The sequence below is a fragment of the Poecilia reticulata genome, chromosome 23 (genome assembly GCF_904066995.2).
Source record: "Poecilia reticulata chromosome 23, P_reticulata-male-v2, whole genome shotgun sequence".
Taxonomy (NCBI): Eukaryota; Metazoa; Chordata; class Actinopteri; order Cyprinodontiformes; family Poeciliidae; genus Poecilia; species Poecilia reticulata.
In genome coordinates this window covers 9,234,301-9,258,161 of record NC_088852.1, presented here as the reverse complement: position 1 = coordinate 9,258,161, position 23,861 = coordinate 9,234,301, and the positions used below count along the sequence as shown (strand labels likewise).

Sequence of the window (23,861 nt, the reverse complement as noted above, 5' to 3'; positions counted from 1 at the left end):
TCCAGTACTATATTAAATAAATAAATAAATAAATAGTTAATGATACTTTCTTTAGTCAGTCACTTTATCTAGAAGATGTACATAGCACAATATTAACCTCTATTTAGTGCTTGTCTCACACATAATGTCCCAATTAAATATTTTTAAGTTTGTAATTGTGATATGACAAGCTTAAAAACTTTTTGATTTTTAAGGTGTCACCAACTACATTTGTTTATAAAATTGCTGCATCTCTTTTCCAGTGCAACAGGATCCTGTTTTAAAATTACGCTGTTTTATTTTGAAAGGGAGACGCGTTTCCGCTACCCTACGAGCGCACGGCAGGAACTTGATGCGTCACTGCTGTGTGAATGCCCAGCCATTGCCTTGACGAGTCATCGCTGGAGAGGACCCCAGAGCAGACTGAGCCGCTGAGTAACCGCTTTGAACTGGGAATATCACTTCATCACCGCGGATTTATCGCATCACACACGCCTTAAAGAGCAAAACGGCGGTTGCAGAAGCGGACCGGACTTCCATGCAGATTGTGGTTTTGCACATTTGAGTGAAGCAGTTATCTTTTTAGTCTGGACCCGAACGCAGACAACCAAAAAAAGAGACAGACAGACAGTAAAGTAGTACCAGAGACGCCACTACATCGGTGAGCGAACTTGGCATCTCTGCGCGGTGGGAGGTGTCTGTCTGTCGGCTTCGGCTCGTTGTACGTACCGCTGCCAGGGACTTCGTTCACAAAAAAGGGGTTCATGTTTTTGTAATTACTCCATCTTTGTGCGTTTTTTTTTCTTCCTGCAACCAACTGTGGCTTTAATGTGACGCACCGGGCTGACATTAGTGCCGAGTCTCGAAGAGGATTCCCACTGCAGAGGAGTTCAGTTAAGGCTCGTTTATTCAAGTTTTTACCTTCATACTTCAACGGGACCAGCACAACCAACACCAATGTGATAGGTAATGATTGATTTTTATTTTTATTTTATTTAAGTCGGAACCAGACTCTGTTAGGTCTGTGGGTAAAGTTAGCAGCATAGCCGGGTTTGTGAGTTCCTCAACAGGCAGCAGTGAACCCCGCAGTGCTGCTCTGAGCTCTGCATCACATCCAGCACAAGTCTGTTGGGCTCTTCAGCACTAAACGCATGCAAAAACACATGCAACCTCCCCAGTTGTGTTATGATGTGCATGCTTCATCCATCAGGAGTGCAGTGATGATTCTGTAAATGTTGATTGCGCTGTTGACTGGGGCTCTTGATGCTGCCAAACAAATCTCTTCTCAATAAGCCACAGCTTTCATCACTCTGAAATGCCTGGACTTTTATTATACTCCACAGATATCTACTTCTGCAATGCATTTTATTAGAAATTACCATGTAGCATATCAGCACGGCTGATTTAAAGGTATTTAAAGGGCTGATCCAGCATCTGCTGCTCTATTACAATTTATTTTTCTGTTTTTCTTTTAAGGCCTGGCATACCATTTCTGATTTTTGGTTATATTGTTTGTTTTTATGCTGTAGGACTTTAATAGAGATTGTAGATGTGAATCTCGCAGTCGATGAAGAAATCACTAAATTATTATGTGTATTGACAGAAAGTGTTTAGAGCTCTGTTATTTGGTTTTGACTAACTTTGCTGTCATTAGCAGGTCAGATACTGAAAAATCTGAATTTATTAAATTCACCAAAACTAAGAAAAAAATCCTTCCATTTTCAGCTTGTAAACGAAACAACCATAGACTATTTCCTCATGTTGACATTTTCACCACCTGCTCTGGCAATCCGATTAAAGTGCTTAAAACCAAAGTAAGAAAGAAAATTAGACAGATTTTGAAACTGAAACTTTTTAAAACCTTAACATACGTTGATCCAGGTTAACAACCCCATGTCTTGTAGCTCTTGTGAAACATATTCAAATGAAGACAGCCAAGTCTTTGTTGCTGCACGCCTTTGTGGTCATCTGATGTCATATGTTTTTGGTTGTGAATATTTAATGACTCGGGTTTCATACCGATCGCAGAAGCTGCTCTGCTGCGATGCTCAGATGATTCAGGCACCAGGAGAGCAACTGTCCACCGAGAGGGTGCTAAACCGCTGCGGTTGGGGTTTTTTTTGTGTGTGATTTAGACGAAAGTAATGCACTTCAGCACTCTCATTCTTGAGTTGTCCCTCTATTCAGTCTGTGTCATCTCCTTCTGAGGGATTACCTCACCTCCTGATTGTTGGAGCCACTCACAGTGAGCAGACAGTGCAGCACCTGGGACTTGAGACATCTGGTTGAATAAATTTCCTCTCTTAACCTCAAGGGCGGCCTGAGCAATCTGCGGTATTATGCCATGCTAATTTTAAAACCTGTTCATTGCACGTGTAACTGCACAGCACACATGGCTGCACAAACAAGCCGGCTGATTGTACCTGCTGGTCTTAAGCACACACCTACTAGGGACCTTTCAGTGGGAAGATCTGATGCAGCCTGGGTAGCCTCACGTTTGAAGCGTCTTCGGGACTGCTTGTCTTAGATTTAACGCCGCCAAACATGACATACTCGAGGCTTTATTTATTTATTTATTTTTTTAAACGTTCCTTATGACATTAAATTCCACCACACCAGCTGGATTGTTAATAAGAGAGCGGTTTGTCGAGTTGTAAATTTACTGACTCACATTTTACTCAGCTTTGACGAAAACTTTTGATTTATACAGGATTGGTATGACTGCATAAAAAAGCCCACAGATGAGTGATTGAAAATATGTTCATCATCGCAAACCAAAGCAGCTGCTGTTCCTCTGTGCCAGTGATGATAAGAGCAGAAGTTTATCTGCAGTCTGTTTTGTGAGGCTGCTGCCAAACCCAGTAAGCATATTCCCTTACGCCTCGCGCTGCCCTGTAATCCTGTATGCTGAGTAATATATATCGAGCGCGCTGTCCTGTCCTCACTCATGCATTTAGTGGTCCGTGCAGTCGTTCTCTCCATGTCAATTCGAGTGGACCACCCCCCCCACCCCTCCACCCCTCCTCTCTCATGTTAAGCTGCCGAATTGCTCCAGGCTGGCCTAACCTTGAGGTCAGTCGGGCTGCTGCTGTGTCTTTGGGCTAAATTTAGAACGTGGAGCAATTAGGCTACATCACTCTAATGCACTAACAGCACAGAGGCGCTCGGGATGCACATCGTCTCCCTGCACGATGAACCACACTGTCAATCGTCTCAAATTTCCTGATTAATGGGTTTTATGGATTTCAAGTCTTTCTGTGAAACGAATGTACTGCTTCGTGCGAGAATGGGCTCTATTTATGAGCAAAAGTGTTGGGAAGAAATATTTTTATGGACTCAGAAGCTCATAAAAATGCATCATTTTGACTGAGCTTAAAATTGTCCTTCACCTGCCAAGGTTTCCCCCAGAAAACCCGCTGAGGCCGGTGGTTGGGCAGTCGGTCATCCAGCAGCCTGTCTGTCGTGTGGTACTGGGAGATTAGAAGATTAATATCTGAACACCAAATATTAAGTTTGGAAAAAATTCAAATACTTAAAAAGTTCAAGTTTCACTGTAGGAAATTTGTAGTAAAGAGTGACACCGAAACTCCATAGCAACCAATACAAGCTAACTTCATGAGCGAAAACAAATCTTCTATGCTACCATCACAAAAATAAACAAGTAGAGTTGTAAAACTATACTGGTGCATCAACTGTAATCGAGTGTCTTCTTTCTTTTTTTTTCTTTTTGTCTGATGAGACTAAGATTGAGTTTTTCTGCAAGAAACATCTATGCTAGTTTTTAGAAACTCTACAAATTAATCAAATAACATTTAATATGTATAAATTATCATTATTTTCTTGTCTTTCAGTGACAAAGCCTCAAGAAGACCAAGCCGGTCCGGGCCAGGTGAGGCCAGGCCGCTCCAGACGGGTCAGCTGGGAGAGAGCCTCCTCACAACCTGCCGTTCTAGCTTTAAAGAGATTCGTCTGTGGCTGTCGGCGTCTGATTGGTCTCCAGTCCTTCCATGTTGCCATCAGCTGTGTCTGGATGTCGGCAGCAGGATGGATTCTGGACTTGATTTGACCGTTCACACCTCGTTGCAGCGCTGGCCACGCTCCCTGACGGACTGCCTGTCATCCCTCGCCTCCCCAGTCTTTAAGCCCCCTCTTCTTACCTGGGGCGTCCCTCAGCCCTGTAAGGAAGGGCCTTATAGGAACTGTAGGTCGTCTTGTTAAAACGGCTGACGCTGCAGAGAGGAAGCAGATCTGATAAGTCCTTACAAACTCTCACACCGAGCAGGGGCTGCTGTGTCCACTTTCCTGACACGACTAGTTGCCTTTGCGTTTTTCTGAGAGTATCTCAAGTTGAGTTCCGAAGTTTACACAGATAGTTTTGTCTAATTCCTCACTTTTTCTTTTTTTATTTACTCAAGTCCTTATTTATATTTCCGTTTTCTTTCCTTTGTGGTCTGAGCCCTGCAGAAGAATGTCCGAAAGTAGCAACAAAGCAGTAAAATTCCTCGCCCCTCATCCCCCGGCATCCTCCAACTCCCCCTGCCCGTCACCTCAAACCCCCCACAAGAATGTGAACGGCTCTGCCAGTTCAGACTCGCACGTCGTGGAGAAGATCGGCGAGCAGCCTGAGGTGCGTCGGCGGCGCCACACCATGGAGAGAGACTCCAAAACAGCCGAGCACCGCTTCTTCCGCCGCAGTGTTATTTGCGACTCCAACGCCACAGCCTTGGACCTGCCCAGCAAAGCGACCGTGCTTCTGACCTCGCCCCCTGACTGCGAAGGGACTACCCTCTTCTTCTCCCCGCAGATCTGCAGGCCCGAGGAACAAGAACCCGAGGGCGAGGAGAACGCAAGAGGATCCTACCTGCAAAGTACCGGCCTTCAGCCTTACTCTGACCATGGTGGGCTGGTCTCACAGGGGCATGCACATCATGCTGAGGGAGATCTAAATGTCATCACTGTGGCTGTTCCCACAACTAGTAGTGCTGATTATGGTGCAGAGGGTCCAACGAAAGAGCCAACCCCGACAGTATTGGATGTTACGGTTAGAGCGGCAGGCAAACAGCCTGATGTCAAGTTGTGTGCCAGAGGGATTGAGGAAGCACAATGTTCGTCAAAGGACGAAAAAGTCGATAAACCCGCACTCGAGGGGAGCATCAGCAGCCCGATCGAGGAGAAGGACCAGGAGACGGAGGAGGAGAGGGGGCAAGCGAAAGCGAGAGCGGAGCAGAGGGAGGCTGAGAAACGAGTGCAAGAGGACATAGAGGAGGCAGAGACAAAGGCCGTAGGGACTTCGCCCGACGGACGCTTCCTAAAGTTCGACATAGAGATCGGGAGAGGGTCTTTCAAGACCGTGTACAAGGGACTGGATACGGAGACGACGGTGGAAGTGGCATGGTGCGAGCTGCAGGTAAGCTTTGACTGAAAACTATCACTGTTGCTAAAACTCTTCGTCTGACGCTGGATTTTCCCTCTATGGCCTTGCTAGCACTGTTTTTATTTTGGTACACTGATCTTTTTCTACAGGAGGGATTCAGGAAGCTAAATACAAGGCAGTCATGAAGGAAAACCTGTTAGGGAAGCTGCAGAAGAGTCAATATTGTTGAAATTTTGTTTTCATGGGTTCCATCAGCTACATTTTTTTCCCCAGGCGAAAACGAGACAAATTATATAAAAACCTCTCTAGTAAGATTCAAACAGATAAAAGTGATCAAGCTTTTTTGTCAACTCATACAAACGAGTCTAGTTTGCTGGAAGTGAGATCAAATCTAATCCAATCTAATTTTGGACAAGTGGAAAATGCATCTCAAATTGGAAAATTAGCCAGTGAGACTCCATTTTTGTTATAAGTGCATATAGTATTTTCAGATTTTTATCTTTTGAAACCAAATCTAAAGGAAGTTGTCTGTGTGGCAAAATCTGCCTTTAATTCAACTCCATCCAAGGATTACTTCATAATTTAGTCAGCTAAACCGCGCAAAATTCACAGCGGTTGAGAAAAACCCCGGCTGCTGCTATTTCAGTGAAAGAGGATTCTACATAGTGTCGACTCAGGGCATGTAAATACTTCCACTTTATGTTCACAAGCTGCTTTATTTCAGTCCATCAGCAAAACCTCAATAAAAGACGTTAAAGTTTGCGGTTGCCATGTGACGACGGGTGAAAAAGTTTGAGAAACTGGGATATTTTTGCAAAAAGACTGAAATACATCTATTTTTAGGGTTAATTTAAATGTTTGTCTACTTACGTTTTGATTTTTATTAGCATTTTCATTGCATCTATTTCTCTGTTTTGTCTAACTCTTCATAAAGTCTATGAGTAGTTGATCATAATGTGGCTTTAAAACTGTGACTCGATCATAAGGTGCAAAGCACAACTAAGATTGCAAGCTGCAATTTGAAGGGTTGCCAAACAATTGAGGGCTAAGTGTAGATGGGATAGAGTTCCTGATGACTCTGTTGGTAATTATTCAACAAAATATGCCTGCTTGACATTTTTAAAACCCTGGGCGAAGACAGGTAGCTGGGCCACATCCAGCCAACTGTCACTCTTGTTCTTTTGCAGCATGCAAGTAAACTGGAACAACATGTGTTAAACACGAGGCAGGACGGCATGCACTTTGCCGTACCACAGTCTTGCTTCACCCGAGTGTTCTGATGCAAACTTTTGCAGCGAGTGTTTGTGTCAAAAAGAAAGTGAGGCCTGAGGAATGGAACGCTAACATGACAGTGCATGCTGCTTTTGTTTTTTTCCCTTGTATTAATTAGCTACAAAATGAGAAAGGGAGTCAGAAAGCAAATCTTAAGTTTTTAGCGGCGGTGTGCATGCGCAGGACCAGAGGTGCGTTCAGCAGTCCAAGATGTAGAAAAACAATGTTTACCAGTCATATGACATGTGGACTGAGCTGAGGCTTTAGCAGGAGAAGGAAAACACTGACATGGACTCACGTGGAACCGCTTGTTGCTATGCCAAGGAAGACAAACATACAAGATTTTAAACAAAGCTTTTGGGCTATGCCACAGATTTAGCCAATGTCATTTCTTAATAAACACATGCAGTTTCAATTTACTTCACAGCAGATTAATTAGAACCAGAAGCAGCCAGAAGATTGCTCTGTTTTTTTTTTTTTAAATAAATTTTGATTTAGCGTTTTTGTGTGTGTGTGTGTGTGTGCGTGTGTGTGTGTGTGAGGGGAACATGTGCTTGTATTGCTGTCATCTCCATCACAAGATCCTCCTCGAGTCTTCCTGAATCCCAGGGGCTCAGATGAGCTTTGCCTGATGCCCCGCGTCAAGGAGACGATGGTTTGTTTGGCAGAAAACAAATATCGAGCCCTGGCTGAGCTGTTCTGTCACACAAATCTCATTGTCCTTCTGTGTGCGTCAGTTACTTGTGAAAATATGGAAACCTGGTGATCCTTAGCAGGACTGCATACAATACATCTCTACATAGTTTTGGACTGTGCATATTTTTAATTTTAAAGGAGTTCAAAAATTACATTTAGTTTCAATTTTGAAGGTTTTCTGGGTTTGAAGGTGTAACCCTTTAGCAACAGAAACTTTTTTTTTTTTTTTTTTTTTTTTGGCTGTATCAAAGATTCTTTGACAAAAAAAATGCTAGTTTAACACCAATATCTGTCAGAAAACAGATCAGGTTTAAAAAAAATAGCTTTTGATAGAAACATTTGTGAGCTTTTTTGGATAACTTTAGAACAGTGAGAACATGTAATGGGCAACATGAATAAAAAGGTTGTATATACTAAGGTGCATAAATCCTCATGAATTTCATCGTACAAACATTTAGCTGTTCATAAATCTGGCAGCTGCAAACATCTGTCAATTACATGCCACATACCTATTTATTCATAGCTACATTCATAAACATAGAAATTATAACACGGATAAATAAAAAGGTGCTAAAAACAGAAATGTGAATGCTGCACTTGAAGACAAATGGAAACTATGTTGTACCTCAGACAAATGGTCTCTTCAAACGTTTGGTACTTTGGCGTTTTAGAATGCTGGATTGGACTCGGTTCATCATGCTGTGGAGGACCATATTAAGCCCAGCTGTCCAGCAGAAGTTTCTCCAGACCTGCATAGACTCTAGCGTGTAATAGTGTCTCAGCAAATCCATCTCCCTTAGATCACCCCTTAAAAGTCTCGGGTTTCTGTTCCTCACCTGCTGGAAGATCATTGGCTAACATGGAGACTCCACTGTTTTTGAGTTCGGAGATCCAGGTTTCTTTTCTAGATGCACCGTGGTCAGAAGTAGAGAGGATTGATAGTGTTGCTGAAATTTGATGAGTGTCCTAGTTCTTATCCAAGTTTGTAAATTTAAAGGTTTTAAGGTTGTTATTTGGACTTTGCCAAACTTGGTGGCATCTTGAAGAGGTTGGTCAGTCATGTGACCAGCTGTCCTGGAGGCGTCTAAAATCTGCTTGACAGTAGGACTAGGGTTTGAGAACTCTGTTGTGGTATTTAGTGCCAGAGGCTAATAATTAATCACACTTATCTCAGTTTCATATTCCAATGGGTCACGTCAGATTTTTTTTAGATTATTTTCTTGTGTTTATGTCTTGCTTTCCTGGAATGTTGAAGGATGTTACTGGTTACTTTCCAAGAACTGAAGACACTTTTCTGAAATTCTCTTGGCAGAAGTTACCAGGCAATCTTCTTGAATTTAAGGGATTACTCTCTGGATCTTTGAACTTACCGTTTAATTTTGGGAATTTACCCATTACCCATTTACCCAATAAATTTTCTGGAAGGTTTTTTTTATTTTATTTTTTTGTGGAACTTACTTTAGTACTTTTAGGACCCATGAGGTCTTCTGAAGTGATGTTTAGCAGTTGACTGGGTACTTTATCAGAAAGTTATGAAAAGGATTCAGTAATTTAAAAAAAAGTTGCTTCCAAGGTCCTTAATAAGGTACCACAAACGTTTTGGAAAGTAATTTTTAAGTTCTGGTAAACTAAACCAGCAGTAGTAATGTTTCTGGTTAATTTGGGAAAGTGACTTTTAAATTTCTGGAATGTATTATTAAATAGTTCTACCAATTCCGCCTTGATACACGACGTCTTATGGAATTAAGGGCTGATGCAACAATTTTGCAGAGAACTTTATAAAGCACAATTTGACTTAATGACACTTTGTGTAACCTAAGTTGTGAACATTTGTGGTGGGTTGTCTTAAGTGCATGCAGGAGCAGTTTTCCACACTCCCCTCCTATAATCCCCATTAGTGTGTTTCTGTCGAAGATGACAGAGCAACTGTTGACATGTGGCAGAAAGCTGAGAGTAAAGTTACATACATACACGCCCACCCGCCCTACAGCCAATCACATTCCCGCTCTGGGTGGGCATGGCAACTGGAGATCTTTGAGAGTTGGGATATCATCTGGTGCTGGCTGGCTTTCTAAAGGTGCAGTTGCTCTAAGCACAGCATGTGTTAGTGTTTGTGATTGATGGTTAGATTAAGGTAGTTGGGTCTTGAACGTCCCTCGGCATTTGATCTGATCAAATTTAGTTTCTGTCACCAAGGAAATCTTTGGATGGATGGAAACATAGCTTGAGAATAGCTGACAGATTGCTTAAGCTTTTAAGCAAACTCTACTGATGATGGAGGAGGAAGGGGAGGAAGGTCACCCAGTAGCTTATCTTAATGGGCCTCATTAGTTTGGATGGGGATAAAAGGGAAGATTCAGGTGATCGGAGATGAAAAGAATCCTTGAAATGACTTATCTTTGGAGATTTAAATGATTCCTCTGTTTGTGTTAGTTTCCAAGGCTACCGTCGATTTGTTGGAATCGGATAGGTGAGGGGAAAAAACCCAGTAGATTGGAGTCTTGTACTTTTAGTCTACGGTGGTATAATTGTTTCTGTGACTCATGCAGTAAGAGGTAGATTTCAAAGATTTCAGACTGATGGAGGAGGGGTGAAGTTCAGAGATCACTCTGATCCTCGCCTGCCTGCCTGCCTGAGACCACCTATCGGTTCAGCAGAGGGGGTAGAGTATACAAGACTGAATGAAATAAAATAAACAAAAACTGATTGAGTTTTGTGTATTTTTCTACGCCAGCTGGCCTGAAAATTGGAGCGCTTCGAGTGATGGGTATGGAAAGAGAGAAGGAAACTTGAAATTGGGTAAATGAGAAATCTTTGGAGTAAGGAATGAAGAAAACGGTGAGAACAGATTAAAGACCTGGAGTGGGAAGATGACGGAGTGAAGATGAAAAGAATAAGGACTCCTCTGTGAGGAAGAGTCATCAGCTGCAGCATCAGGCTTGTATTTTCTGGCAACAGTCAACTTGCGATTGGTGATGCAAGCAGTGTGAGTCGCAGCGTTGCACTCAGACATTTACACACACTCAAAATTGTTCTTGAGGATGCAGTTTTTTTTTTTATTTGGTGACTTGATTGTCTGGTCTTTTCCTTTTTTCGTGGTGGAATCAGATTGCAATGGATAAATTTTGTTAATTTTAAAAAGTTAAACCTCGACCGCTCTTTGATTCGTGCTTCTTGCATGCTGACATTGTGACATGAAATCCGAATAACTCATTTGAATTTCTGATCTTGGACTTGGCAGTTTCTTACAAAAGGGCTCAGAAAACTTTCCCTATTTATGTTTGTTGGATCTTTGCAGGGTTTCTAGTACTTTACCCTTTTTCTTTATATCTATAAATCGAATAGTAATTATTATAAATGAAACAAGATAATTGGCCTTGCAAAGGTCAAGTTAAAATATTCAAAAACTTTTAAGCACTAAATACAAAAGTATTGAATTGCTTTCATATAAACACTTGGGCCTGAATATGTAATTTTGGCCTTGTGTTTTTTTTAAAGAGTGGGTTCAAATCCACTCTATTTATATTGTGCAATCATTCCACCCTGGAAAAAAACCTCCCCTTCAAATAAATCATTAAAAAGCCTAAAATGATCTCAGCATTCATGCCCATTATGATTTTATTGTTACCAGGATTGAATCATTCATGGCTCCGTTATTTCTGAGCAAGGTGGCAATGACTCATGCTAATCTGATACAGGCGGCTACAGGTGCTAAGAAAGAGACTGAAGAGGATAAATGGCAGGAAATTACCAAAGATTGTATTTCCTTACTTTTAAAATGATGCCTTTTCAACGTTACTGCTTTAGAAATCATTTAAAACACCACACAGCGTTCCTTCCTGGTAAACATTTTAAAGAGCTTGTGCAGAAGTAAAACTTTTAAAGAGATTAGACCACCGTCTGCAGCTTCTGAGGTGAGTGTAGTATTACATGTGGATATTTTGATCCAGACATTATTTGAATACACATGTATCAAAGAGTGCAGCGACGGATAAATCTGCTCGGATTACTGCACGTCTGCAAGAGCCTGGGTTCACATTTCCCTGACAAAACGGCAAACTGCAGTAAAGTTGCACCTTTTGGCAAAGGCTGCATCGCCCTGTTAAGTTTGTGAAGTCGCTGCAATGGCCTTCACTAAAAAACACATTCGTGCATAATAAAGGAATGGAAACTGCGTTCGGATTTCAAGTGCACTCTTGTAAATGTTTTAAATGCCAGCTACAAATGGCTTCCTTTTTCTTATTATAATCTTGCATGCTAGTACTGGCAGCATCACATTGATGATAAGAATCGCTTGTGAATGTTTTTGGAAATGTAGAGAACTTTTCTTGGTCTTTTTAAAAGAATATTTTTAGTTACTGAAGTAATTTAAAAGCCTGAAAAGAAAGACCAAAGCTGTGATGACTGTTTCACCAGGGTGGAAACACGCAACCAGTTGGTAAATGACTCCAACTTTTGAAAAGATTATCTCTAATGTCCACTAAGCTTTTTAAAATTTACGCAACCTCAAACTACAACGCCAGTCATCTGAGGACACAACACGGTCACGATCTTGCACGAATAACACCTTTCAAAACGCTGTTATTCCTCTCTAAGATCAACTCGAATGTTGCGCTTCGAGCTGCAGCGTGAGTGTCTTTGCTGCCTCGTAAACCGCAGGAATGAAGCGCGAATTTTCAGGACTAGGTGTCATAATGAGAATGCAGCTGGAGGTTCCTCACTCAACACATTCCAACACCTTCGGTCCTGGAACGTAAAGGCGCACTTGGTGAGGATGTTTTTGCTCGCGTGAGGCCACGGCATGGAGATGAAAAGGCAAATGCCTCAGCCTGAGGTTACGTGTGCTGTTTTTTTAAAATAATAAGGCGAACGCAAAGGAAAAGAAGAGGATTTAATGTACTGGGGACAAGAAAAGGAAAAAACCTGGTGGAAAATAAATGACTTATTGATGATTTTTTTTTAACATTGGAACATTTTCTATCCTTTTTTTTAGAATTTCTTAGTTTTTGAAGCAATTTAGGAATCTAAGAAGATTAAAGTTTTCTTAATAACATGGAGGCCACTGGAGCGGTAATAAGAATGGTTTGATTGCCGTCAAGCCAATAAAGATTTTTCCTATTGAATATTATGAAATGCATAAACATTTTGATTTCTCTCTGTGTTTTTATTTTCTTTGTCCCTTTGTGATTTTAACTTGGCAGGTGAGGCCTTCAGTTCTTTAGATTTTGTTCTGGGTTCTGTTGTAACCTCCTAGATGAATCATTGAAGCTCTGTTTGGAGTCGTTTTACCAGTGATGCCACTCCTGGGAAGGTTTAACACCTTTTATGTTTTCTCCATTTGTCAACAGTGGCTCCTACTGTGGCTAACTGGATTCCCAAAGCCTTACAAACAACTGTAACCATCTACAAGCTGATCTACCAAATTACTTTGTTTCTTATCTGTACTTTAGTCACTTTTGTTAAGGGTGTAAAAGTTATCTCTTTTGGACTATTTCTCATACACGTTCTATTTGGGGCATTTTTGGATTCTACAGGTCTGGTAGTAATTAGGCCACTGTGTGACAAGTGACATGAAGCCAAGCTTAGAAAAATGTGGTTAATTATAGTTACTTTAGAATATCAAAGACGAGCAATAACTTTAAAAAGCTCCTGTTGATGGCCTGTGCCATATTTATCCCTTCTTCTTAGCAGAGTTGGAAGAACTTAAATTTGAAATTCTCACCTTTCCTCCTGTTTGGATGCAGTTCTGATTTTGGATAAAGTTCTATTTTTCTACATTGTTTTGCTGTGTCAGTAACCAGCTGTGAGGTGCAAAAAAGAAAAAGAAAGAAGTAGACGGGGAAGGTGGCACTTCCTCAAATGTAAACCATGCTAGTCTTCATCCACTCACATGTCGCCCCGGTTTAAAGTGTGTGTTTAAACACCAGGGCTTCCCCCTGACGCTGAGTGGAAAAGGTCAGGCCACTCTGCCTTTTGGAATTTCATTAGTATCGATTTCAGGGTGGAGTGGCCTAACCTTCAGGTTGCGTTGCATTGTTAGTGAGGAGTAAAACCGCAATCATCAATCAAACTGCATCGAATGCGGATTTAAAATGATTTTTTTTCTCTTTTTACCTTGCACGTATAAATCAAACTTGCCGACTTTTAAAGGCCTAAAAACTGGGAGCCGTTAGTTTGATTATGTGTGTGAACAGAAACGATTGACCTCTTCCCCAACCGTTCAGTGTTTATTCAGTCAAACCAGAACTCCTACAGCTCAGACGTTTGGCAGCGGCCGTGAGGAGGCGCGTGTCTGCGCGCGCGCGCTCGCTTGACGGAGACGCCGGAGAGTTTTGGCAACTTCTTCTAAATAAAGTCATGCTGCAAATGAGAGGAGCTGAGAGAGTGGTGGAGGAGGGGGAGATGAAAGATGTAGCAGAAAGTGGTGTGTGTGTGTCTCAGAATAGTGTGTGTTCAAGTGATGTTTATGGTGATTAGACCTTGGCTTAATTGGAAACATTGTGTGTGGTTGACTCAGAAAGGCACTGAATGTGCTTACGTTTAATGTAGCCGTTTTGTGTGTGTGTGTGTGTGTGTGTGTGCGTGCGTGCGTGCGTGTGTGTGTGTGTGTGTGTGTGTGTGCGCGCGTGTGTGTGTATATGACGGGGTTATTCGGGGACAGTGAATGCATCAGGCAGATGTTAGAAGACTTCCTTTCTGAGACTTTTTTTTTTTTTTTCTGTTTAATGTTCTTTTCTTCCTGCCCATTCGTTCATGTATATTTCCTCCTTTGTCTCCGTTTGGATCAGTTCCTGTTTTTCTCATTACTTTCTCGTTTTTTAACTGCTTCTCTTACTGTCTTGTATCAAGTTTTCTCCCAGATACATCATGAGGCTGGCCATGATGTATCTGGGTAACAAATTAATGCAATCCCTTGGAAAACGTATTTGTACCTTTTCCCTCCCAAAAAACTTATTTATGAAGTGCGACAAAATTCTACTTTTATTTTATTCTGTTGCAACTTCATTTTGTGATCCAGGAGCAAAAATATTTCCAAGTTACACAGTCAGATTCTTACTGTAATTAATGATGATTCTGCCTTGAAATTCAAGTTAATATGACAGAGCATGCAGAGTTTAAAGATTAAGGTAATTGTTCAAATAAACTACCACTCTAAACGGGATGTGCAAGCGTGAAAGTTATGATTCATTCTATTCCTCCTAACCGGTATCTGCTCCGTCTAGACCAACTTGCAGGTCCAATTGGGTGCTACCATTTCCAGATCAATGCTTGTCAAAAGTAAGGAAATCTGAAAAATGTCCAGTGTGTTAATATTCAGAGCACCGGAGTCGATATTTCAAAAACGACTTTTTCGCTGTAATTCCAAACGCAGATCCTTGGAGACATGTCTCTACCAGCGTTACTTAATCTTCTTTTCAGCGTAGATCAGGTTCAGTCACAGTGATGGTAGAGTCTGTAGATAGCAGTTATTAAATTCTTCACACAGATTGTCAATTTGATTTAGGTTTGAACTTCGATAGGCTATAAAAAAAATTTGATCTAAGCCAAAATGTCCTTATAAGAAAAGGACATTTTGGCTTAAATAACAAATTTCTTTGTTCTTTTGGAGTATTAACAGGTCATGTGACTATCAGCTGCTCTCCTCACCTGGCCTTCAAATAAATTTTTTTTTATTATTATACTTTTGCGAGGAACAGTATACTTTGAAGAAAATAAAAACAAGACTTAATTCATAATCTTCTCTTAAAATTCATCTTGAATCTGAACATTCCTACTGCGACCCTAAATTTTCAGTCCGACTGAATGCGTTTGTTTGATTAGTGGAAAAGGGGAGGAGTCTTATGGTGGCTACATATTACCAAGAAATTTTTAAACGGTACTGACATTGTAAGAGTAAGCACTTCCTGGGAATCCTGATCCGTGATTGGCTGACGGCTGCAGATCAGAAATGGGCGACTGAGTCACGTTTTTTTAGCCTGAAACGACAAACCTCAGATCAGACTCAGGATCTCTCGAAACTGCAGAGTACCGAAACTTTACAGGTCACGTCCTGCACTTGAAACGTCTTGTCACTGTTGCTCATAGAGATTGAAAATGAAATTAAGGCCGTGGTGGAAATTTGACCTTTTCCTGCTTTGATTGTTGGACATTTTGTGACATACTGCAGCTTAAAAAAACCTAATCTACCCAGTTCCACATGTTTTCACAGACAAACTAAGCACTATGTCATCATCATTTCATTATTATGTATTTGCTGCCTTGTTTTCTGTAGTTAATGTATGTTTTTGTCTTCATTGCTTTAATATTTTGTACGTGGATCATCTGCTGCGTTTCTGTTAGTGAGTAAGGAGTTTTTCCCCTCTGGTAATTTAACTTTCCTTTTTTCCCACACAGAATTATCCTTGTATAATTGACAGTCCAGTGATAGAGGAAGTGTTTTGCTACAGGATTGTAAAAGTGGGATTTATGGTTATTGGGCTCTATAAACTATATAGACTCTACTGTTCGGTCCTTTATCTGTTCGTCTAAACTTTCTTTATTTTTTATTTTTTAGCTACACATTTTTGCTTTTGCTGATTTCTAAAAAGTAAATAAAGTGTACAGTACCACTGTCGCCTTATTTAAGATTATGGTTGTTTTTTTAGGGGAGTAGCTCCCCTAATAGTTTTTTTTTCTTTCTTCCATAGAACATACAAAAGGCTTAATGCTTATATGTTTAGTTGTGTGTCTTTTTTAAACCGAGTTATTGTCATTAATGGACCCATTGTAATCATTAACTTTCTGTTCTTCCATAGAAAGTCCATCTTGCCCAATGCTGCTTTGTAAAGTTAACTCTCTTCCATTCATTTAACTGTACTCTCCCTGGTTTCCCCAAAAAATGTTCTTCTGTTCCAGTGCTTGTGTTGGACTGTCTCTCCTGGACGTCATTGACAAAGTAATTCCTACCATTACTTTTTTAATGTTTTGTTTTATTCCTCATAGAAAGTACTACCGCTCTAGTTCCTATTGTTGATCTGTTTCTTTTTCCAGGAGAGAGTCGTTGACCGAGTCATTGCTGCTCGTTTGTTTTTTTTCCCGCTCTCATTTTATTCCTCCTAGAAAGTTCTCCTGGCTCTGTGCGTTTTTCATTCTCTAAATCTACACTATTTATTAAAAGAAGAGAGATAAGGTTAAAAAGACTTGCTCCCTCTGCTTGTTTAACAAACCTGTGCATGTCCTTTGAAATGTGGATGGGAGGTGTGCGCCCTCGGTCTAAAACGGACAACTGCCAGTTGTCTGAATCAGCGTAAATTGACCTGGGGTGCAAACACAGGCTGCTTGATCTACAACTGTGTGTGTATGTGTGTGTCTGGATGGATGGATGGATGGATTGAGGGAGGGAGGGAGGGAGGGCTGGGTAGGTGGGTGTGAGAATCTGTTGTGTGTCGTTTTATTTGTGTTTAGTCTGCTTTTGCTTTTGTCCGCACCCGGACTCAAAGGCTATTCTGCTGTGTGCGTCAGTCAGACAGTCAGTCTATAGGATGTGTGAGTGAACTCCTGTTTGGGTCTTTGTGTTAAACCTCCTATTCGGTGTGTTTGAGGAGGGGGCAGCTCCCTGGTTTCATTGTATCCCTCCCAGATTCTCCACATTCCTCTGATAAGATGTCATCTCTCTGTAAAAATGGGTTGGGGTTGTGCGGATAAAAAATTTGACACCGACCCCGTCCGCCCCAGATCCCACTTTCCTAGTACTTGTAGTATACATGACCGATTCATAATGGAAATGATTTAAAAATATATGCACATATTTGAACCATTCAGCTGCGCACTTGTTATGCTACGGATGGAACTGTTCTAATCTGAAATACCGTTCAGTTTAACAAGTTCATTTATTTCTGGAAACGGATCTGAAGAGCAGTGAGACGGACCGTGTCACGTTGACGCTCGCTGACTGTGCAAATGTTTCCTGTATTGTTGTTGCTCTCGTTATTTTTTTTTATTTTTGTCGCTCGCCCTCCCACTCTGCGTGTTTTTTTTCCCCCCCATCTCTGGTATCCTTCATGACCTTAAGCTTTTGAGGAAGAGACAGAAAAGAGGGAGCACAGTGAGAGGGGAGATGGGGATTTTTTTTCTCTCCCCCTTGTCTTTCTTTTTGGCTCTATAAATAGCATCAGAGCACTGGAGTGTCATCTGCTGAGCCATAACTGGAGCAGAATGAGAGGGGACAGGGTTTGGCTGCAAACGAGGCTATATGTGTCTTAGAGCCCATTGTTTCCAAGTGTGGGAAGTTTTACTTTTTATTTGTATGCACATTCACTTAGTTAAATTCAACTTCAACAAGTTGCAGGCTGCAGCCTTCAGCAAGCTTCTGGCATGGCTCTGGTTTGATATTTGGTCATTTTTGTTGGGTTGTTGTCGAACCCTGACTTTTAAATACAGCTCAACACTTTTAGTTAGCTTGAGGCTATTTTATAAGGCTAGTGTTTATCTTCATCAATTCCAATACCGGTTTTGTTGTATTTTTGGTGCCATCGACCTGCTGAAATCCCAAAACGTGTCATAGCTCGAAGTATCTAGGTGTTAAATTGAGGTTGCGTTAACGTCCTTTGAGGTGGTCAGTCCGTCAACTTTGAGCAGGAATGACTAGCAGCAGTGAGTTCCCACGGCATAATTGTGCCACCACCATGCTTGACATTTTGAAACATTCTTTGTTTTTTGGTTTAAAAGTCTCCCATTAACTCCTGCAAACATATCTCTCAAAAATCATACTTTTCTCCAGAAGGCAGCTGGGTTGTTTATGTGGGCAGCAGCAGATTTCCGCTGAGTTCGGAGGTGTGGGTTTTGGAGCAGGAAGATGTTTTTTAGTCGGCACCCTCTCAACCCACGGTGATGCTATATTGACACTGTTGTCTGTGACACTGCTGTTTCCAGCTTCTTCCAGTGTATGATAGCTTTTGAGCCCGAATGTTTTCTGGGTGGTTCTTGGACATCCTAACTAATTTCCTGTTAACCTGTAGGTGAGAGAGTTTGTGTCAGACTGTTCAGATTTGGACAAATTTAGGTTTGCTGCAGGAAAACGACTCCAAATGAAAGTTTGGAATGGCTAAAACAGGCTTGCACTGAGCTTCTGGAATGCGTTCGACCCCGATCCTATTAAATATTTATGGACTATGTTTAAAAGTTGAGAAACCAACCAATTTAAAAGGGCATTATGAATTCTGCCAAGAGGAGTGGCCAAATATCCAGCCAGAACTTTGCCGAAAATTACAAAAAAAACAAAACAAAAGAAAACGTTTGACTGAGAAGGAGCTTTCTGAGAGACATCTATCTACCTATTAATGGGAGTGTATATTTATGTTTGACCTTATAGATATATTTATTGATCTTGCATGAATTGGCAAAAATCAGAGTAAATGTAATCTTGAAGAAACGCTCTTCAGATGCATCGTAAAGAAACCCAAAAGAAGGATCTTTCTGCCCATATTGAGCGCAAGTAAAGACCTTTTGGACACTGTAAGCCAGTTCTGTTAAAGTATCTTATTTGGTTTACATTTTCTAACTCACCAAATCAGTTGCTTGGCTTAACACCGTGCTGAATCAGTAGAAGATTAAGAAACACAGGGAAAAAAAAGATTCTGCGGCCAAACAAGCAGGAAGTTCTCCTCACCAGATTAGGAACCAATCCCTCATAAGCCACAGTTGCATGATGTAATCACTGCGAGATCAACTGGACGGTATGCTAAGCTCGACTGCATTGGGGTTTACTAGGGGAAAACCCCTTCTGTCTTTTCATGTCTGGGTTGGGGGCAAGGTCGAGCAGCTGCACGACTTAGAATCGTCTACTGCCTCCAGGCATTTGTACAGCTAGTCAGAGGACAAAAAGTTAACTTAAATCCAATAGTTGTTGAAAATCCCCTGAATTACTTCAACTTTGTACTTCACATGTAAGCAATGCATAGTGTTTGTGTTCTGCTCACGCTTTGGGTTCGTGGACACTCTGGCAGTTCAAAGTTTAAAGCTAAAGTTTACTTAGATGATGACACTCTGGACACAGAAATTGTTTACAAGATCAAGCTGACAGGAAGCTTTACAGGGCGAACCCCTGCGGTGGAGCTGCTCTGGAAAATTTTGACGAGTAACGTGATAGGACGGGAAGTGGGAACGTTGCCATGCGGTGTTATCTCGGGATAAAAACCAACAAACGTCAGTCCCTTGCAGCAGATCATGTCCCGTCTCATTATTTTCCGTAATGCAGTGATTCCGTGTGCCTGTTTTGGTTCGAGGATATTGGTTTCATTCATGCTGAGTCACTCTGAATAGAATAGGACTGGTCATTATTGTAATCCGATGTCCAGTTTTCTGTTTTTTTGTTTTTTTTTCCAGCTCAATAAGGGCCAGATTTCACTGTGCAGTGTCTTACAGCAGCACTCTTTAAACTTTTGTCTTTACATTTTCTTCCACTTACAAATCACAGACTTAGGATTAGTTTTTAGTGATCGATACCAGACCAACACAAAACATCAAAAATTATGAATTGAATAAAAAAATAACACATTGTTTAGTACAGTCAAAGTTCAGCAAGTTAATTTATTTTTCAAAATTGACCAGTCCCCGGACACTGAAATCATTTTGACCAGCCTCATTGTAACTGTATCACATAGTTTCCCACATGCAGAGGAAACCTCCTTCTCTGAAGTGTTGGGAAAAGAAATATTTCATTTGAGCTACAAAGGCTACAGTTCCTACACGGCAGACATCCACAAAACGGGAATTTCCTGCTGAAACTCAACTGAAAAGGTTTTGATTCAAATCATGCATCCTGGAAAACTGGCTTGTACTGAACAGTAGATTTGTTGTTTATTTTCTTATAAATCTCTTTGTGATTGTGGTTGTTTAGACATTTATTCATTAAAAGGCACCATAAATATTTTTTATTTGGTGCAAAAGCTGTATTGGACATCTTTTTTTTTGTCATTTACAAAAAAAAAAAGTGCATGCATAAGTTCTAACAATGAGGGATTAACAAAGAGGTCAGATCTGTTTGTTTGCTTATTGTTCTTTCATTGTGTTTGTGAATGCGCGTGGATCATGTTGCCCTGTCTGTTCATTGTGTTATGGGTGATAAACAGCTCACCTCGGTCACACTGTTGTTGACTCAAGCTCAGTTAGGCCGCACAGAGGGTGGCGCTGAGCCAGCCACCCAAAGGAGGTAAATACAGAGAAGACTGCAAAAAAGAGAGGATTGAGAGAAAAGAGGGAAGAGTTGGAAGCAAATTTAGAAAGGAAGAGGCTGAGAGTCTGGCTGTCTGCTTTTATTTTTTTTTAAAGGTTTGTTTTGGGGATTTCTCTCTCTCTCTCCATCTCCCCAGGCTAATCTAAAAGCCTCTGTCTATTCCAGTTACATCAATATTTTGTTTACAATACTCTTTTCTTGACTGCTGAGTGTGGACATGGATTCATGTAATGTGATTAGATAATCTAAATATTTAGCAGGTTTACAGTCAAAAGTGGCTTTAGCTTCTTATATTTGTGATTAGCAGGGTTAGTATGAATAGCACAAAAACTGTATTTTCACGGTGTACATTGATTTATGAAATGCCATCATCATTTCCAAATCTCACAAGTTCCATTACAGACAAGTTTAAAACTTAAAAAATGGGCTAAAAGTTTTCCATCAGCTCAGCCTTCCTGTTTATCCGCTGAAAGCCTCGGTCTCTCTCGCGCTTCTGATTGAACCTGGCATTGATGTGCTTCAAAAAAAAATAAAAAAATCAACTTAAAAGTTAATGTATTCTAAAGTGTTTTTTGAACATTTGGGATGTGGTTTTCTACCAAGTGAAATATCAGGGATCAAATGTGGCAGAATGAGACACAGGGTAACCTGAGAGATGAATTACGAGCACAAACTATAGACAAGGACAGAAAGAGAGCCAAAAGGAGATAAAGAAGGCTTTTAACAATCAAAGTCAAACGAACTTGTAGTACTTGCAGAGATAAAAAAGATGGGTGAAGCAGGGAGATAGACATGGAGTCAGAGAAAGAGAGAGACACACAAAAGGAGTTGCAGACAGCATGTGCGAGGGTGAGACAGGAAGTTAATAGCCAGCTTTAGAACGTAATGGACTGTGGATCCCCTGTGGCCCAATGGCAGGCTTATTCAACCTGTGTACTTTAGGCATTGTCTGCTGCATTGTCGATCCAATATCCAGATGCTCCCCTGCCCCAGGGCTTTTCCACAGGAGTACAGAGCAGCTCTCAGCTCTGTCTACGGTAACGCCGTAGTTGAGTTTCAGCTGGAAGAGGAATTACTTTACACCCAGAGATGCTTTTCTCCATCATTTTGTGTATTTTACACAGTTTACCTCAGCATATCCCTGTGTTGTTACCCCTGTAGTTTAGATAGCTCCTCTCGTGTTTGTTTTGTGGGTAGCCATTCATGCATGCATGATTGCACAGCCATGTGTTTTTTTGCAGAAGAGCAGGTTGGGTATGTTGACATATTTTACATGCTGACCAAAAAAAAACAGCTTCTTCTTTTTAATATTATTTCCTGAATATGTAGCGGGTTTTTTTTTTTTTCCTTCTTCTTTTTCTAATGTGTCACAATTCCTCAGAAGTGGTGCTGGTGGTTAGAGGGAGGAGAGGAGAGAGAGCTCAGATAATTTTCCTCTTTCAGCAAGCGGAAGGAACACACAACAGACACTTCAGCGCACAACCGGAGGAAAAGCAAACCTTATTGGCGTCCAAACGTTGCAGAGAGAAGCTGCAGGTGCCACTAAAGAACTCACCGCAGTCTGCTGCGTTTCCGCACTCTGCGGTCGCCGTTATGCACACAGACACTTTGCACAGGGCTATTCCTGAATGCTAAAAACTATGTTTCATACCATGGTTAGCCACCAGCTATGTGCTACCTATATGTACCCTTCTATACAGTACTTCAGCGCAAAATTCTTGCCACATTGGTGCATATTATAGTGGGGGGGGGGGTTTTTCCCCCCCAAAGTAAAAACTTTCAGCTCGGTGTATAAAAAAAGCAAAGTAGGGTTATGTGCACCCTAAAAACTCTAAAGAAAAAAAAATCACATCATTTTTAAACTCGGAATGACGAATTCTACCTACTACAACTGAGATAATAGGCCAATTGGCATAGAGAAAATGAAAATATTCAAATTATTCTCTCAAATATTATTATTACCGCAGAAAAAAACCTTGACACGTCCGTTTCTTGAACCAAAATGCTGGAGATGGACTTGGACTGAGCGCCCCATGTTCGGTCAGGAGAAGCTGAACCAACATTCGTTTCTGGTTCCGGTTCCGGTGCTTCTCTTCCTGCCAGAGAGAAATCTGTTTTGTTTTGTTTTGGTTTTTTTGCTCTGAACAATAGTTCTGTTTGCCGTGAAGTCGCATGGAAAAGGCTGTTTGTCTGGATGTTTTCTCAGTTTGGACTGGGAACCAAATTAACACCAGGATGAAAGCAGAACAGTGCAGTTAAACTTATAGGTTTGTCTTCCCAGGTCAGTGTCAGGAAATAACAGAGTTGGACAAACATGGCACCGTGACGCAATCAAAAACATTCATTACAACCAGATCGTGACTCGACCTGATCAGTTCTGGTTCTGGTCGGGTCTTTTGATTCCTGATTCTTTCTTTTTTCTTCATGAGCTTTTCTGCATGTAATCGCATTTAAGAATAAAGGCGTACATTTCACCATTTACCATTTTAATCAATATTTATGTATTAATGCGTACAGTGAAAGCCATTTTGGCACTAAGCTAATATCCATGATCTTCCTTATTTCCGGTCTAGAGGATAAAGCCAATCAGCACAAAGGAAAATAAACAAAGTGCCGAGTGTCATTGATCCGAGGTATTTCAGCATCCAGAACTGCATTTTGTTTTTGTCTTTTTGTTGTTGTTTTTTTAATACAATTTGTTACATTTCCACAGAATAATCTGCAAATGCCAAATCGTGAATAGGCAAGAGTATACTGTAATTATAAATAATAATGCACTGATTGACACATAAGCACAACAACTGGCTAAATACTCACTGCTGAAAATATTTTGAATACATCAGGATACAAGAAGTCATTTTAACTCTGACCAAACCTAAAGCTCCAACAAGGAAACTTTGCCCAAGTATTTTAAGGAGACGGTTAAGTGCGGCTGAAAAGTCAGATCCGAGGCGCTTTTGTCCTCGACGTGTGTGGGATTTCTTGCTCCTGCGCTAAGACGTGACTTACTGCACGTCATCCATCAGGTTTCAAATTGGACTGCTTAGAAATTCATCAGAGAGGTGGTCAAATATTGAGCAATAAGGCAAATATGTGTTTGTAAGCAAGCAGGACGAAGCACGTAACACTTTGCCATGGGAGGGGCCCCGTCAGCCAAGGCAAACATGTGTCAGCTGGTCTATCTCAACATGTCTGAGTCGTTCTCTTTCAGTCAAATCCATTTCTGGCTTAAAATTTTCTCCGGAAGTTTTCCGGGTGTTTTAGAAGGTGCCAGTGTGAGCTTAGTTTTCTCTGGCGTCTCTCTCGATGCTTCGTATTCATCACAGT

General features: G+C 41.0%; 1 protein-coding gene across 24 annotated transcripts in view; it reads left to right on the top strand.

Annotated features, from left to right (window-relative positions):
* The first annotated feature begins 204 nt into the window (after positions 1 to 204).
* wnk1b (WNK lysine deficient protein kinase 1b) overlaps positions 205 to 23,861 on the top strand; it is an 87,122-nt gene continuing 63,465 nt past the window's right edge. For 11 of the 24 annotated variants that reach the window (XM_081604055.1, XM_081604054.1, XM_081604057.1 and 8 more), the window contains exons 1-2: positions 209 to 945; positions 3,831 to 5,386. In XM_081604055.1, coding sequence (XP_081460181.1) covers positions 4,448 to 5,386 — 939 coding nt within the window. In that variant the 5' untranslated portion in view covers positions 209 to 945; positions 3,831 to 4,447. Of the gene's footprint in view, positions 946 to 3,830; positions 5,387 to 23,861 lie in introns of all 24 variants that reach the window. The other 13 variants (XM_081604061.1, XM_081604058.1, XM_081604065.1 and 10 more) reach the window with 7 other exon arrangements.